Source organism: Mustela nigripes, chromosome 15, assembly GCF_022355385.1.
Source record: "Mustela nigripes isolate SB6536 chromosome 15, MUSNIG.SB6536, whole genome shotgun sequence".
Lineage (NCBI taxonomy): Eukaryota > Metazoa > Chordata > Mammalia > Carnivora > Mustelidae > Mustela > Mustela nigripes.
In genome coordinates this window covers 31,706,301-31,722,483 of record NC_081571.1, presented here as the reverse complement: position 1 = coordinate 31,722,483, position 16,183 = coordinate 31,706,301, and the positions used below count along the sequence as shown (strand labels likewise).

The following is a 16,183-nucleotide window of genomic DNA, read 5'->3' as shown; positions in this document are numbered from 1 at the left end:
TGACATTCTTGTTCTGTTCCTAACTTTAAAGGAAATATGAATATTTTATCATAAAGATGTTTGCTCTAAATTTTTGGTATATACCTCTTATCAGATTGTAGAAGTATCCCTCTTTTCATGATTTACTAAGAATATTCCTGGTTTACTAAGAATTTGGTTTGTTTTTAGGTTTGGTCGTTAGGTTTTATCAAATCCTTTTTATTCATTTTTTAAAATAATATTTTTTTCTAATTTCTAGTTCACTAATATAGTGAACTAAAAAATATTAAACTTTCTTCACATTCTTTAAATAATTTAAAATTACTCATGATTTAAAATATTTCCCGGTTTATGATTTTCCTTTCATACATTATTCTTGTCTGGTTCAGGTATCAAAATTATGCTAGACTCAAAGTGAATTGCTGTTTTCACTGTCTATTCTTTGGAACAGTTTGTAGAATCCTTTGGGTATGATTATTTCATTCTGATATCTAAAATATTGTTTCCCCTTAGGTTCCAAAACTGTTTACATTGGTTAGTATTGAATATTTATTCCTATTAACACACATGAATACCCATTCTGACTAAGGGTATTTAGTGACCCTTAGTCAGACTAAGATTCTGACTAAGAAAATACTGGGTAGGTAATGAATCTATCTCTCTGTCTATATATATTTTTTCACATCATGATGCCGAAAAATAAGCAACTGAAGTGCTTTTTTTCTAATTTTCATTTGGAAGCCTAATATTTTTCTACTTAAAAGAAAAGAAGAACCAATTCCATTATTTCTCATAATTATTAGTTTTAAAAAAATTACTCTAAAGACACTAGAAAGGAGCCTTATTTTACCTGAATACACCACAGAGAGAACAAATTTAAGTTGCAACACAGGAAGCATACTTTCACTATAAGAAAAATTGTCAGCTAAACTGGAAATTGATAGAGGGCAATTTCAGATTCTCCTAAGCTGAGAATAGGTTCTTTTAATTCCTGTTTTTTAAAATCAAGGAATAAATGGACAATAGTCATAACCACCACAAAAATAATTGGCAGATCATATGAAAAGAGTCTAAAAGAAATCTGAGCTTCTGGGGCATTGTTATTAATCCTTATTATTCTTTGTTTTTAAAAAGATTTTTTAATTTATTCATTTGAGAGAGAGAGAGAGAGATCACAAGCATGAGCACTAGCAGTGGTGGTAGGGGTGCCAAGGGAGAGGGAGAAGCAGACTCCCCACTGAGCAGGGAGCCTGATGCAGGGCTCCATCCCAGGACCCTGGGATCATGACCTGAGCTGAAGGCAGAGGCTTAACTGACTGAGCCACCCAGATACCTCTGCTGCCTTTATTACCCTTTTAAAATAGTTTCATGCAAGAGTGATTTTGTAAGAAAATTCTATCAGCCAATATTTTATAATAATTTCCAAACAAGTATAAGAAATATTAGTGTAGACTGAAAAGATATTAGCTTTGATAAGTTTAGGCAACGGGAGAGTAGGGAGTAGAGTCAAGCATGGAAAGTTCCAATGCCAAATTGGGATCGAATCCTGCATTGGGCTCATTATTGAAAGTTCCAATGCCAAATTGGGATCGAGTCCTGCATTGGGCTCATTATTCAGTAGTGAACCTGCTTCTCCCTCTCCTGCCTGATACTCCCCTGGCTTGTGCTCTCTCTCTCTGTAAAATAAGTAATATCTTTAAAAAAAAATTGTTGTGATGCCTAAATATGAGGTTGAAATATGAGGTTGAAATATTCAGGCAATACTTTCTTCAGATGTGTGGGTACTATTAATTAAACTTACATTACTCTGTTAGCAAAGACCCAGAAACTTGAGTACACTGAGAAAGGAGAACACAGTTACCTGGAAAGGCAGGCTTTAGTAACTGCACTGTGAAGATTTTCATTAGGGTACTGTGACAGCCGACGAGAAATCCGCAACAGCTGTCTGGTAGAAAGTGATGCTGCCAGTGACTGTGCCTATCAAAAGGCAAAGACAGCCTGTTAAGAGTCTTGTTTCAACTTGGCTAAGAGTCCCTTTAGGTAGGTGTGAGAGCAGAATTCGTTATTCCTGAAGGACAAGGCCAAGCATCAAATACATACATACTGTTAATGAATTACAAATAAAAATAAATGAAAACCAATTTACACTTAAGGCAGCCTTACAGATAGTTTCTTTTTTAAATCTATAAACATGTTTATCAGTGATATATAAGTGCTTTCATTATACTAAGTGCTGTTCATACATGTTTTTTGGGTTGGGGGGTGGAGAAGAGGATGAATGAAGGAAAGATGTTACACAATACAGGCCATACCTGACTTATAAATAGCTTTTATGAACCATTAACTAATTATTCTTTTTTCCCCTGCCTACACAAAGCTGAACTGTTCAGACAGTCTGAAAATGCTCAGAGCTTTAGGTAAATCTATGGCTTCTAAAATGGAGACAAGGAATCGTGGACAGTTTAGTTTGCTAACCACAGAGGTGTGAACCAGTTTGCCCCGTGGGTGGCAGCTTGCAGTCTGAAATCCTTCCCTTACACTGCCAGAAGAATTTCACCTTGTTTTCTTATTCTTCAAAAAATAAGAAATCCCATTAATAGAGTTACTAGTACACAACTCAGGATATGTGAGTACCAGTAAATATTTATCGATGGGATTTTGAAGTTATCTTGGTGGGCAGCGTAATGTAATGACAAAGTTTATCAGCTTTGGAATTAGACAAACCGGTCTCCCATGCATTAGCTTGATGGATTATTCAACATCTTCAAGCCTCAGTTTTCTGATCTTTAAACTGGTGACAAAAACGCCTTTACCTTTAAGGTTGTTATGCGGGTTAGTATCCACAATCTATAGAACTTACCAAACTCAACCCCTAAAAAATAAATAATCCAGTTAAAAAATGGGCAGAAGACATCAATAGACAGTTTTCCAAAGAAGACATACAGATGGCTAACAGACACATGAAAAAAAGCTCAGTATCAGTCAACACCAAGGAAATACAAATCAAAATCATGGTGAGAAAGCACCCTACACCTGTCAGAATGGCTAAAATTAACAACACAGAAAACAAAAATTGTTAGTGGGTAGGCAGAGAAAGGGGAACCCTCTTATACTATTGGTGGGAATGCAAACTGGTGCAGCCACTGTGGAAAACAGTACAGAGGTTCCTCAAAAAGTTAAAAGTAGATCTACTCTCCAATCCATCAATTGCACTGCTAGGTATTTAACCAAAGGATACAAAAATCCCAATTCGAAGGGATACGTGCACCCCAATGTTGATAGCATCATTATCAACAATAGTCATATTATGGAAAGAGCCCAAACGTCCACTGACTAATGAATGAATAAAGAAGATATGGTGTGTGTGTGTGTGTGTGTGTGTGTGTGTGTGTGTGTGTGTATGGAGTATTACTGAGCCATAGAAGAGAATGAAAGTTTGCCATTTGCAGTGACATGGATGGAGCTAGAGAATATTATGCGAAGTCGGTCAGTCAGAGAAAGACAACACATGATTTCACTCACATGTGGAATGTAAGAAACAAAACAGATGAACATAGGAGGAAAAGAAGAGGCAAACCAGAAAACAGACTCTTAACTATAGAGAACAAACTGAGAGTTGCTGGAGGGGAGGTGGATGAGGATGGATAAATAGGAGACGGGGATTAAGGAGGGCACTTGTGATGAGCACTGGGCATTGTATGTAAGTGCTGAATCACTAAATTCTATACCCGAGACTAATATTACACTGTATGTTAACAAATAGGAATTAAAATAAGAAACTTGAAACTAAAAAAAGAAAAAGAGAGAGAAAAGAAAATTGTTCTAAAGCACTTAGCAGAGGTCAGACGCAGGGGTGCTAAACAAATGTCAGCAATTATTGTTAAAAGTCAGCCTCTTCAAAATGAAAAAAAAAAAAAAATCTAACATAGGAAGGGGATGTGACCTGCATTTTAGTATGAATTTAATGCATCAGATTATTATTGGATTAATTCCCAATTTAGATCAGCAGCATTGGGAGACAGCAGTTTTCATTAAAAACCAGAAGAGAGAAGAACTTTGAAAGCAACGTGCCCTTTAGGAGGGCAGAATAGGCCAGGGTGAAATGTCACGGGAGTGATGGGGGGAGTACGGTGGCCCTGAGCCCCTAAGGGAATGCAGAAGAGGACTCCGTAAAGTTCAAGTTCGCAGAGGGTTCACGATGGATGGTGGGAGGGTGCCAAGATGCTGGAGACACACTGCATACTGGCTTGTTTCAGCATTTCAATTAAGGTGATCTCAGTAGGTCCCAAGGAAGAACAAAGGGCAGGGATCTCTCCTCCTGTGTGTATTTTGCAGCTCCATGAGGTGCTGGTGTGCTGTGGTTAATATTCTATCTCAGCTACAACACAGAATAAATGGTCCTCTGGGGACTAGGTTGGGAGCATGATCACCATTTGTGATATATCCCTTTTTCTATTAAAAAACACATTCTATGTCTCAAAGAACCCATTTATAAGCAAACATTTGGTTCATCCTTGTTTTCAAGAAATTTGCATTCTAGACATGGAGACAATATTTAAATATAAGAAAGCATAAATTGTAATTCAAAATAGCATACAATTTAATGCCAAAATAAGTGAAGCACTTGACAACTGCTAGAGGGGCTTAAAATGAAAATGTTCAAGCGGGGCACAAGAAATGCTATGAACAAAGGCATGAGAGCAAAAGGAACAGGAATAGATGCAGAAATGTGAGGAAACTAGCTCAGCTTTACTAGAGGGTCTTGTTAGAAAACTCAGTCCTAAGTAGCAAAGACCTGGGACTGACCCTTGGAGGAGTTTGGCCTTACTCCTAAAAGCAACAGGACTTGGTCATGTGCGAAGTGGTAATATGAATTTAGAACAATTAATCTGGTGGTAGCAAGCAAAGTAGCTGAAGGACAGGAAACAGAAAGCTACCGCACTGATCTGTCTATAAAATGATAAGATGCAGTAAGGTTACTGGCAAAAAGGAGTGGAGAGAAGGAATCAACAAACATTTCAGAGATTTGGCGCCTGATAGATATGAGAAAGAAGGATAAGGTTATTTGAGCCAGTATGATTTAAAGTATCAGAAGTGAAATATGACTCAGCAATTCCCATTCTGAATACGTGGACCCACAAAATATTCCTACTTTAATCACGGAAAATGTTTGATAAATCACTCCAACCTGAGGATTCTCATGACAAGAGTCCCAACAAGCCACACAGTAACTTCCTCGTGTAACGTACACTATTCTAGCCTCACCCAAGAAGGACACTGAATACAGCCTTCATGTTTCATCCCAGTGATCAGTAAGGACATCTCATGAATTTGAAAAATACTAGCTTTCTCAGTTACTAACACCGAAATGCTTTACAATTAACACCCAGTGTTAAAAAAAAAATAAATAAAAACCATAGCAAAGCTTTATGTCAAGCCATGTAAGGTGTTGAATAAAGGGTTTGCTTATTTCTGCTCTCACATTACCAATTAAAAATTGAGAATGAACTTTATTAGAAAATCCCTCGTGTGTTTAACATTTATAGCATTAAATTTCTAATTGCAGTTTTATCTTGAAAAAAGAGAGTGTGCGGATATGAGCACATTTCCCTTAGTTACCATGGTTATGTGGAGTTTAAGAGCATACCTCAAAGGTTTTTTGTATTAGCATGATGAGTTACAGTAATTCAGCTTAAAAATATGAAGGATCTAATCAGAAATTTTTTTCAATAAATTTTCTCTTCTTCCTCTTCAAGAATCATTCCTTTTATGAAAATATACTGTTCTCAGGGAGAGCAAACTCTAGGGACAATGCACTAATAAATTAGCAATTATTTAATCACTTTATTCATTCATCCACGAAACACTTGTTATGTGTCTCTTAAGGACTTGGCACCAGGTTAGAAAATGAGAAAGAAGAATAAATGACACTGTATTCAGGGAGTTCAAGTACTAATTGAAGAGATGAAAATAAACCCGTGCTATAGCTACCACAGGTTGGTAACAGAGTCCTAAGTCAAGTGTTAGGAAAGCACACTGGAGAGAGAGGTTACTGCTGTCTGAGTGGCTGAGACAGACCTGAAAGGGGACAGGGAGAAAGCGCGTCCTGGCGTCCCTGGCAACGGAGGCATCTGGGTATAGGCCAGGCATGGCAAGCAGGGAGAAGGGAAGTGCAGGAGGGCTGAGGGTGCTTCAGGAGAAGTTGTAGGAAGGGAAGCTAGAAAGGCAGCATGCAGTGTGATGGAACTGGGTGGGCATGCTTATTCAGCAGGCAGTCCTTCATCCCTTAACAGTTAATGAGGGGGGAGGACTTAGGAACTGGATCCAGGAATAGCCCCTCCAGAGATACTATGGCTGAGCCATTCATTCATTTACTTAACAGACACTTGTTGACCAGCTACTACACAGCAGGCGAAATTCCAGATGCTGCGGATACAGCAGGGACCAAAAAAAAACCCTGCTTTCTTGGAACTTAAATTTGAGTGAGGGGAAATAGGCAATTAAAAAAAGTGAGTAAAGCATATATTACGTCAAAGGGTAATAAGCCTTACAAAGAACTTTTAAGAGGAAAAAGAGAGAGGAATAAAATAGGGGGCAGGGAAAGGTGATTCTAAATGGAGTACGTAAGGCAGGCCTCGATGAAAAGGTGACAGCAGAGCAAATTCAAATCTGGAGTTATCTGGGAAAGAACACTCTAGGCAGAGGAAACACTGAGTGCCAAGGGCCCTGAGGCAGACATGAGTGGGTTCAAGGAACAAGAGAGAGAATGGCGTAGCTGAGAAAGAACAAGTAATGGACAAACTGGAGATGAAGTTATCAATCCCAGGGGCTATCAACAAGGGGCCTGTGAAAACTGGAAAATGGTCCCCTCCGCAAAGATATCCACATCCTAATCCTTGGAACGTGCAAGTTTTACCTCATATGGCAAAGTTAACTTTGCAGACCACATTAAATTAAAAGTTTTGAGATGAAGAAATTGCCCTGGATTATCTGGGTGGCCCCTAAATGTAATCACAAGAACCCTTGTAAAAGGGAGGCAGACAGAGGTCTGAACTGACACATCGGAGGGAAGGTGAACTGAAGATAGAGGCAGAGATTAAGATAATGAGGCCCCAAGTCAAGGAATGCTGACCGCCACTGGGACCTGAAAACGTAAGGTACAGATTCTCCCCTTAAGCCCCTGAGGGAGTGCTGCTGATACCTCGACTTTAACTCAGTAATACGCATTCCAAACTTCTGGCACCTAGAATGGCGAGAAAATAAATTTCTGTTGCTATAAACCAGCAGTTTATGGTAATTTGTTATAACAGGCCCAGGAAAATAATCGAAGGCCACATGAGGAATGAACTATTGGTGGTGACGGCAGTCAAAAGGAAAGGGCAGTATTTCAGGCGAAAGATGATGAAACCAAATACTAGGACAATTACCGGCAATAGGTAAGAGAATGGATGAGACATCATGATGCTAAACTGATGAGGTCTGCTATGAGGTTAAGTGGAGATCATGGGAAAGCAAGGAGACAGAGTATTAAGGCAGCCAGAAAATTAAATAAGAAATACAAATAGATTTAAAGGGGGAAAGACAAGGTATGTTGGATTTATAGTGATCTCAGAATAGCCAGTTGGGAAGTGAAAAAAACTACCACTTATTAAGCAGCTACTAAGAAAGAGATTCTTCACACACATTTTCATGTTTAAACATCACAACCTCCTTATGAAGTGAAGTATATGGCACTTGAATTTTAGAGATGAGAACACTGAGATTCACAGTTGGTGACAGTCCTTGATCCTTCCAACAGATGCAGTGGTTTCCAACTTTTTAAACACCAAGTCCCTCTTTTTTATTCCCCATGTGCCCTGTGTTTTAAAAGACTTTGCTTATCAAACTGTACTTGTTAAAGAAGAATTAGTTCTTCATCTCTTGCTCTCCAAATGCACATATAATCACAAACCATGCTTTAGATGGCATGATATAACCACGCTTCAGTATTAAAATTCCAGCCCAAAGCAAATAATATTTCCTTAGACCTTTTATTCCTTTGTGCACAAATACATAATTTGCCTTGGTCTATTTAAAATATTAATTATTGCTTAAAAACCTCAGATTGAAAATCTTTTCATTTCACCCCAATACGGTATGAATTATATTGAGGGTATTGGATTTTTGACAGCAGGGGGAAATTTTGGTTATAGTGCAAAAGCGTTTTCAACTGTGAACGCTAAAATAAAAGTTAGGCAAAAAATTTTCAAAGGGGTGGAGGGGCAGGATATGCCACCCCAAAATATGCCATTTTGACGTATTTGTTAGTTTCAATTAACATTACATAAGAAATAGCTATTAAAAGAAGGACATTCTAACCCTCCTCTGCCCCCCAAAAGCAGGAAATAAATCTCCCCTATGAAAGGAACCCTTTCTGTCCCAGGCGGGTAGGAGTGAGGCATCCTTATCAGCAGCAATAAGGAACCCAGGGCCAAGATGGCAATATAAACAAACTTTGTTACCTCGTCCCTCATTTACTACCTCAAGGCCAAACTTCCTGGTCTTGTTAATTCTTTACAAACTTCTTGTCTGTCTAAAGTATAAAAGCTGTCTGCTTTGATCACTGCTGTAAGTCTAATATTTTTATGGGGCCCTGTACAAATGGAATTAAATTGGGTTTTCTCCAATAGGTCTGTCTCGTGTGAATGTAATCATTAGGCCAGCCAAAGAATATAGAAGAAAAGAAGGGAAATGTTTTCTACCCTTACACCATCCCAGAAAGGAAACACAATTACAAACATAGAATCGATGAGAAAAGAGAAGTTAGAAGCTGAAGAGAAAGAGGTCACCGTTAACAGAAGAGGTCACACTTGAAGCCATAAGACTAGATGAGATTGCTCAGCACAGGAGATCAGGGGCCAGAACCGAACCGCTAGGATCACCGAGCTCTAAAGCTAGTTTTCTTCTATGAGGCCAACCATGAGTAGCTGAAGTCAGTGTTCAAACCACCGAAAGGGTAAAATATATGCATAGGGCAAAGCACAGCATAAGAGATAAAAATACCAGTTTGAAAAATAGATTTTAAAGCATTAAACTCTGAGAACATAAAGCAGCAGCATGTCAACAACAAAAAATCCTATGGGAAAAAGCCCAGACTTACCGTGGGATCCTGTGTCTCTCTGAGTTTGTGTGTAAATGTTAACAATCTGTCCAAAGCTTCCTGAGGTATATTTGGGACCTATGTTATGAGAGAATTGAGAAAAGACAGAAAGACTAAGTGGGGATATCTGATCAATCAACCAGAAATTCTGGCTACCTGGCAAACAATATTAGAATTATATTTTTAAGAAAGTCCTGGTGTGGGGCACCTGGGTGGCTCAGTGGTTAAGTGTCTGCCTTCGGCTCAGGTCATGATCCCAGGGTCCTGGGATTGAGCCCCACATCGGGCTTCCTGCTTGGTGGGAAGCCTGCTTCTCCCCCTCCCACTGCCCCTGTTTGTGTTCCCTCTCTCACTGTCTCTCAGTCAAACAAATACATAAAATATATTTTTAAAAATTTTATTTATTTGACAGAGAGAGAGAGATAACAAGTAGGCAGAGAAGCAGACAGAGAGAGAGAGAGGAAAACAGGCTCCCCGCTGAGCAGAGAGCCCGATGTGGGGCTCAATTCCAGGACCCTGAGATCATGACCTGAGCCAAGGGTAGAGGCTTAACCCACTGAGCCACCCAGGTGCCCCTAAATAAAATATATATAAAAAAAAGTCTCTGGTAATGGGTAACATGTTTAACTCCTGGATAAATCTGCCTATTCATTTTCCCAGGAAACACTTATGCCTCTTCTTTCTCTTTAACAATCAGGTAGTTGAAACCAAGCCACTCTTCATTTATAATTCCATCACCAGGATAAAACTGAAAGGAGCCTCTAACTCAATTAAAAACTGGCATAAAGTATACCCATAAAAAACATTTTATAATTATTTCCCTGTTCGTTAGCTTTGGCAAGATTTTCTAAACTCTAATTTAAGCATTTTTCTTACTAAAACCAAACTCCTTCCTTCACTTAGTAGTAATCTTTTATCTCCCAAGTGACATAGGTATTCTGCAACAAAGAATGGATGCCCACGCTGTTTATTTTTTCAAGGACTTTTAAACCACATAACTAAGGGAATAATCAGTTTATCAATGAATTCTGGAGAATAGCTGCCTAACTAATACAGGCTGGTTGCTTGAACTGTGACAACTTTAATTAAATATTTAACTGAACTAAATTATGAGAAATTAAGCTGAAACAATGACATGTTTTATAATTTTAATTTAAAAAGGTCAGAGAGATATCAGAATATGACTGGTATAATGTAACCACTTCAGAAGGAAACTGCTCAGGATTTCTTTGGTCATATAAGTAACAGGCACTTGAAAATTCTACATTCTTTTCAGTACATATTTCATCTTATTCGTTCTTTAAATCCTGCGTACAAGCAGCAGTATTATCCCCAACTTCAGAAGAAACATAGAAGAAACTATGGTTGAGTAATTCACCCAAGATCTGGAAGCTGATAAGGAATGGATCTGTCATTTATTTATTTATGTATTTATTTTAAAAAGATTTTATCTATTTATTTGACACACACAGAGAGAGAGAGAGAGGGAACACAAGCAGGGTAAGCAGGAGAGGGAGAAGCAGGCTCCCCGCTGAGCAGGGATTCCCAGTGCAGGGCTCAATCCCAGGACCCAGGGATCAACCTGAGCAGAAGGCAGACACTTAACGACTGAGCCACCCAGGAACAGTTTGGCATTTGGCATTTAAAAGTAAGCTTTTTGACTCCTTAAAGCCTATGCCCTTATCCACCACCAAGCTCACAAGACCTAAAATTAATCCACTTGTTCTGGTATTTCAAAGGGAATGAGTACATTTATGCAAAAGGTTAATTATTTGTGATTGAGAACAACATTGCCCAATAGAACTTTCTGCGAAGATGGAAATGTTCTTTACCTATGCTGTCTGATATGGTAGTCAAAAGCCCTCAGGTGTTTACTGACCACTTGAAATATGACTGAGAAGCTGAACTTTTAAAATTTATTGAGTGTGGGGGCGCCTGGGTGACTCAGTGGGTTAAAGCCTCTGCCTTTGGCTCAGGTTATGATCCCAGGGCCCTGGGATCGAGCCCTACATCGGGCTCTCTGCTCTGCGGGGAGTCTGCTTCCTCCTCTCTCTCTGCCTGCCTCTCTACCTACTTGTGATCTCTGTCAAATAAATAAATAAAATATTTTAAAAAGTGTATTGAATGTGGCTGGTGCTACTTTAAACAATGCAGTTCTAGAACTCCAGAAGTGTGAAGCACTTAAGGCAGACACTGAAATAATGCATTGCACACACTGCACGCCACCAGATTACTAGTAAGTACAGGATACCATACAGTACTGAGGGGAACAGGGCAACTTCGTATTTTCTAAAATCTAAGGAACTAAAATATATTTGGCCTCCCTTTGGATTAGGAACTGAAAATAGTCATCTCTGGCTGAATAGAGAAGGAAAATGAATCCTAAAACTGCCTCCACATGAGGAAAGTGGAGAGACAGCTTACATCCACAGTTTTCAAAGTGTGGTCTCCAGATCAGCAGCAAGGGCATCACCGAAGAACTTTAGAAATGCAAATTATCATATACTGCCCCAGACCTAGTGACTCAGCAACTTGCATTTTAACAGGCCCTCCAAGCGATTCTGAAAAATTCTTAAGTGTGAGAACCATTATATCAGGAAATTTGGGAGTATACGGGAAGAAGCAGCCAGAAATGTCCACCTCTGCTCTGACAGCTGAACGCAACAGCCTAGAGGTAGCCTTACTCTTACCATTTCCTTTATCACTTGAATTTCTTCACTTCTGACAAGTGGTTTCATATAATGGAAAAAGAACATGGTTAAGAATTCTGGTCCCAGCCATTGCTGTGTTGTGCTTCCAATAACGGGGGGCTCTGCCAAGGCGATGATTCTGAAGGAGGGGTGAACAGGAAAAATGGATCTAAAAGGGAAAAATAATAAAACAAACAAACATAAACTTTCTTATTAGAAATTAGGTCATGGTAGCTAAAGCCTAGGTAACAATAAGCTTACTGCTGTTAAGATAGTCAGAGCCATTACCCACAGAATAAAATCAGGATGAAAAAAATCAGGATATCCTAGGAACTTATTAAAACAGAAAAAGAAAGGTGCCTGGGTAACTTGTTCTTAAGAGTCCGACTTTTGATTTTACCTCAGGTCATCATCTCAGGGTCATGAGATCGAGTCCCACACTGGACTCTCTGTGCTGAGTGTGGAACCTGCTTGAAATTCGCTTTCTCCCTCTGCAACTCCTCCACTCACTTCTCTCTCTCAAATAAATAAATAAATCTTAAGAAAAAAAAAAAAAAGGAAAAAAGAGTCATCTACTACTAAAACATGATGTATTGTTTGCACAGATGATCTCTATCCCTGCACAAACCACTATCTGGATATGTTATGTCTCCAGTAAATTTTCTCCATTGTCCCTTGAGACAAAATTCCATCCAGTTCATATTCATTACCTAGGTTCCTTCTCTTTATTCAAAATATCTCCTGTCTTGCAAGGAACCCACTCTATGTCATTCAGAGAAAGACCAAGGAGTAAGATCCAGGATGAAAACATTTTTCACAACACAGAAAAATTTGAGCAGCATAAGGGGCTAGGTTAAATTTAAAATCTGGATTGACAATAAGAATACTTAGGTCTTCAAAAGATAGAAAAAAATTAAACTTTTATATAATTCACTCTTTTGTCATTTTATAGGAAATATTGTGATTTTTTAAAAAAAAAGATTTTACTTATTCATTTCAGATAGGGTGAGCAAGGGAGAGAGTGAGCCTAAGCAGGGAGAACAGCTGGCAGAGGGAGAGGCAGGCTCCCCACTGAGCAAGGAGTCCCATGTGGGGCTCAGTCCCAGGACCCTGTGATCATGACCTGAGCCAAAGGCAGACACTTAACCGACTGAGCCACCCAGGCACCCCAGAAATACTGTTTTTAAAGTGACCTCTTTTATAAATCCCTGCTAGGGAATCTGAGGATGTGAATATTCTAGGACATATAGAAGAATAAGGTTAAGACTTTCCATCATTTGCAAAATGACTTGAGTATGTTTTGGAGACAGACTAAACACCCCTTATGATATAATCATGTGGGTGATATTGTCAGTTTTTATTAATTGTCCTCTAAACCCCAGTGGAAATATAACTTTAAAGGGGAATATCATCCTTGCTATGAGAAACAAAAGATAAAATGCAAACACCCACCAAGATCTTCACAAAAATAAAAATTCAGGTACATAACTGGCATTTCTTCAGAAATGGACTATTCATTGCCATTAATTATTATAACAGAACCCAACAGCTAAGTGATTAACAGCTAGAATATCAGGAGGTACCATATATGTAGAGAAAATCAGATAAGTACTCTGAAGATTTAAGATAAGAAATGCCCTCCCGATACAACAGGTAAGTAAACTGAGTCCCTGACTATATGATCTGTAATTTTAGAGGCCACACCATAATTTGCAAACCAGGGAGAAGCAGTTTTTAGGAATGGTCATATGAAAGGTCTAGAAGTATTCATAAAAGCTACCAGATACCACTTCATTTTGCTAGGTAGGAAAAAAAAAAAATCCTTATTTACAGATATTCAAGCAGGGCATGGGAATGATCTGTCCAAAGGAGTTGTTCTGGGAAAACAGGAAAGAAAAACAACATGAGGAGAATCTGAAAGTCCTGAAGATAGCATGATCACTGACTGAGGACTGCCAGCAATTAGACAGTCACACGAGAGAATCTAGAAACAGAAAATTCTGTGATCTAAAAACTAAAAGGGAAGGTTTTTCCATTTTCCACTTCTGCCAAGTGGTTTGCCATATTCCCGAAAGCTCAGCTCCGTGGCCCAAAAACAGATGTTGGATTCATCCTTGATCCTCCTCTTTCCTAGCTGGGACAAAAGATGGGAGAGACAGAGCTGCCTTTTTTGTGTGATCTGATTGCACAAAATTAAATCTGCAGATGTAGTTTCTTAATCAAGATAATGAGGGATACTAAATCAGGGAATAAACAAAGCCAAAATCCAACACATAAGCCAAAGGAGGAAGTCCAATTTATGTCCTTAAAAGATCAGGAAGCAGGTACCACAGCTGAACTGTGAATTTAGGACTAGAAGAGCAATTAACATAAGAACAAGCCACAGGACAGCAAGCTAGGTGGTCTGAATTTAAATAGGTGATGATCATTGCTTAGAACATACACTGTCCCTGGCTTGCTTTTGGACACTGACTCTAGCAGGGTACATGAGTAAGCTGGCCCAATTTAAAGTGGTCAGTTGATGTGTCAGGCAGAGCAGTGTACACTGACTATAAAAACAACCTCAAACTACTGAATAACAGGATAAGGACCGTTGTGTTGCTAGGTCTCCCCCAAAGGCTTCCTTACATATAAATAGGTCATATGGAAAGTCATTTCCTGATAATGATAGGATCTCCACATCTGAAAGTTGGAGAGCAGAGTACTCCTGAGGATCTGCCATGTACTTTCAGGTGATTTAACTTACTGCATGTAATATGATGGCTGGGTAAGTGGTAAATAGTTGAGAATTAGGAAACAAGCACAGTCAAAAGTTAAAACCAAGGTTAACTTTAATTTCACAACGAATAACACATGAAACCAAAGCTATGGCTTAGCTTCAGATAAGTAAATATTTCATAAAGATTAAAGACTGAAAAAGCAAAATGCTCTTTATAAAAAAACAATTTCTAAAGTGAAAATATGGAGGTCAATATGTTTGTCTGGGGGCGTAAATGTAAGTTTTAGAGAGTAAAGCGCTCGCCACTGCTTCCATTGCTCCAGTGCAATAAAACGGAGTAAGTTACTGATATACATAACAGGAAAGATCTCAAAATAATTATGCTGAGTGAAAGAAGCCGACAAAAAAAGTATATACTGTGTGATCCCATTTATATAAAGTTCTAGAAAATATAAGATGTATCAAGTAACTGGAAGCAGATTCCTAGGAGTGGGAGAGGAGGGTGACACAGGTCAAGGGAGAGGGATTCCCCAGGAGTCTGATGACATTTTTTGGGGGGGTGTCATAGACATATTCATTATCTTGACTGTGGTGATAGTTTCATAAGTATCTATGAATATCAAAAGTTATGAAACTGAAAACTTTAAATATTCAGTTTATTACATGTTATTATAGCTCAAAAAAGCGATCAATAAAAGAAGAAAGATTCTAACATAGTCTACTCTTCTGAAGGAAATTAGAGGGTAATTTTTGTCAAATGTGTAGGAATTTGAAAGAATGGCACAGAAAGTTTTTATAAAGACATTAATCATAAGCCAGAAGAGGATTTTGTAACTGGCCTTCTACACTATTACTAGTGTTTCCATTCTGAACCTACAGGCTATGCAGCCTGTATTTCACCTTTATTTCCTATGCAATGTAGCAAACTGCATGGACACATTCCTTACTCATCCTTACACCACACAAGGTCTAGGGTGATACTTGGAAGAGAGCAGATGCTGAATAAATAAATAAATGTTATTGCTGTTGTTAGGAGACATCACTACAAGAAGCTTTTTGAAGACCTTTGATGGCAAGGACAAAAGAAAGGTAACTGATAAGAACTGGGAATAATGGTTTTTCACCCAAAAGCAGAGCAGCTAATCTAAATGTGGTCTGGAATGAATATGTTAAAGAAGGTGCATCCTCTCTATCAAAAACACCAAACCAAAACACATAATAATGATCAGACTCTTCACAGATATGGAGTTTGGAAAAAATGGTTCTTTTTCAAAATCAGAATTTGCTTAGGGCTCTTTATTTTGAGAATCAAACACAAAGACTTGGGCATAAAATCCTGGATCTACCTTGAATTTTGTTAAAAACTTACATGGCCTAATTTGCTAGCAATAAGATGCTGAGGTTTCTGGGAAGGCAAGAGAGAATGCTCAGATCCTACCTGTTTTCAAGCATCGGAGTAAGAAATAAAAGGGTCCAGAGAAGCTAATCAATCAAGGATTACACCTGATGTCCAATTATGATTCATCACTGGTCAAGAAAAAGTGGGAGATTATAAACTGTTTTCAGTGTTCAATCACAATCAATACAAATAAAATATATGATAAAAATGTAAAAACATTAGAACATATATAATTATAACTGAGACTAGGCCACTAA

The 16,183-nt window shown here is 38.5% G+C and overlaps 1 protein-coding gene across 1 annotated transcript in view; it reads right to left on the bottom strand.

The window, feature by feature from the left end:
- VWA8 (von Willebrand factor A domain containing 8) overlaps positions 1 to 16,183 on the bottom strand; it is a 326,523-nt gene that overhangs the window by 199,877 nt on the left and 110,463 nt on the right. The window contains exons 15-17 of the mRNA XM_059378120.1: positions 11,809 to 11,977; positions 9,119 to 9,196; positions 1,841 to 1,956 (exon numbers count right to left, since the gene is read on the bottom strand). Of these exons, the coding sequence (XP_059234103.1) occupies positions 1,841 to 1,956; positions 9,119 to 9,196; positions 11,809 to 11,977 (363 nt within the window). The remainder of the gene's footprint in view (positions 1 to 1,840; positions 1,957 to 9,118; positions 9,197 to 11,808; positions 11,978 to 16,183) is intronic.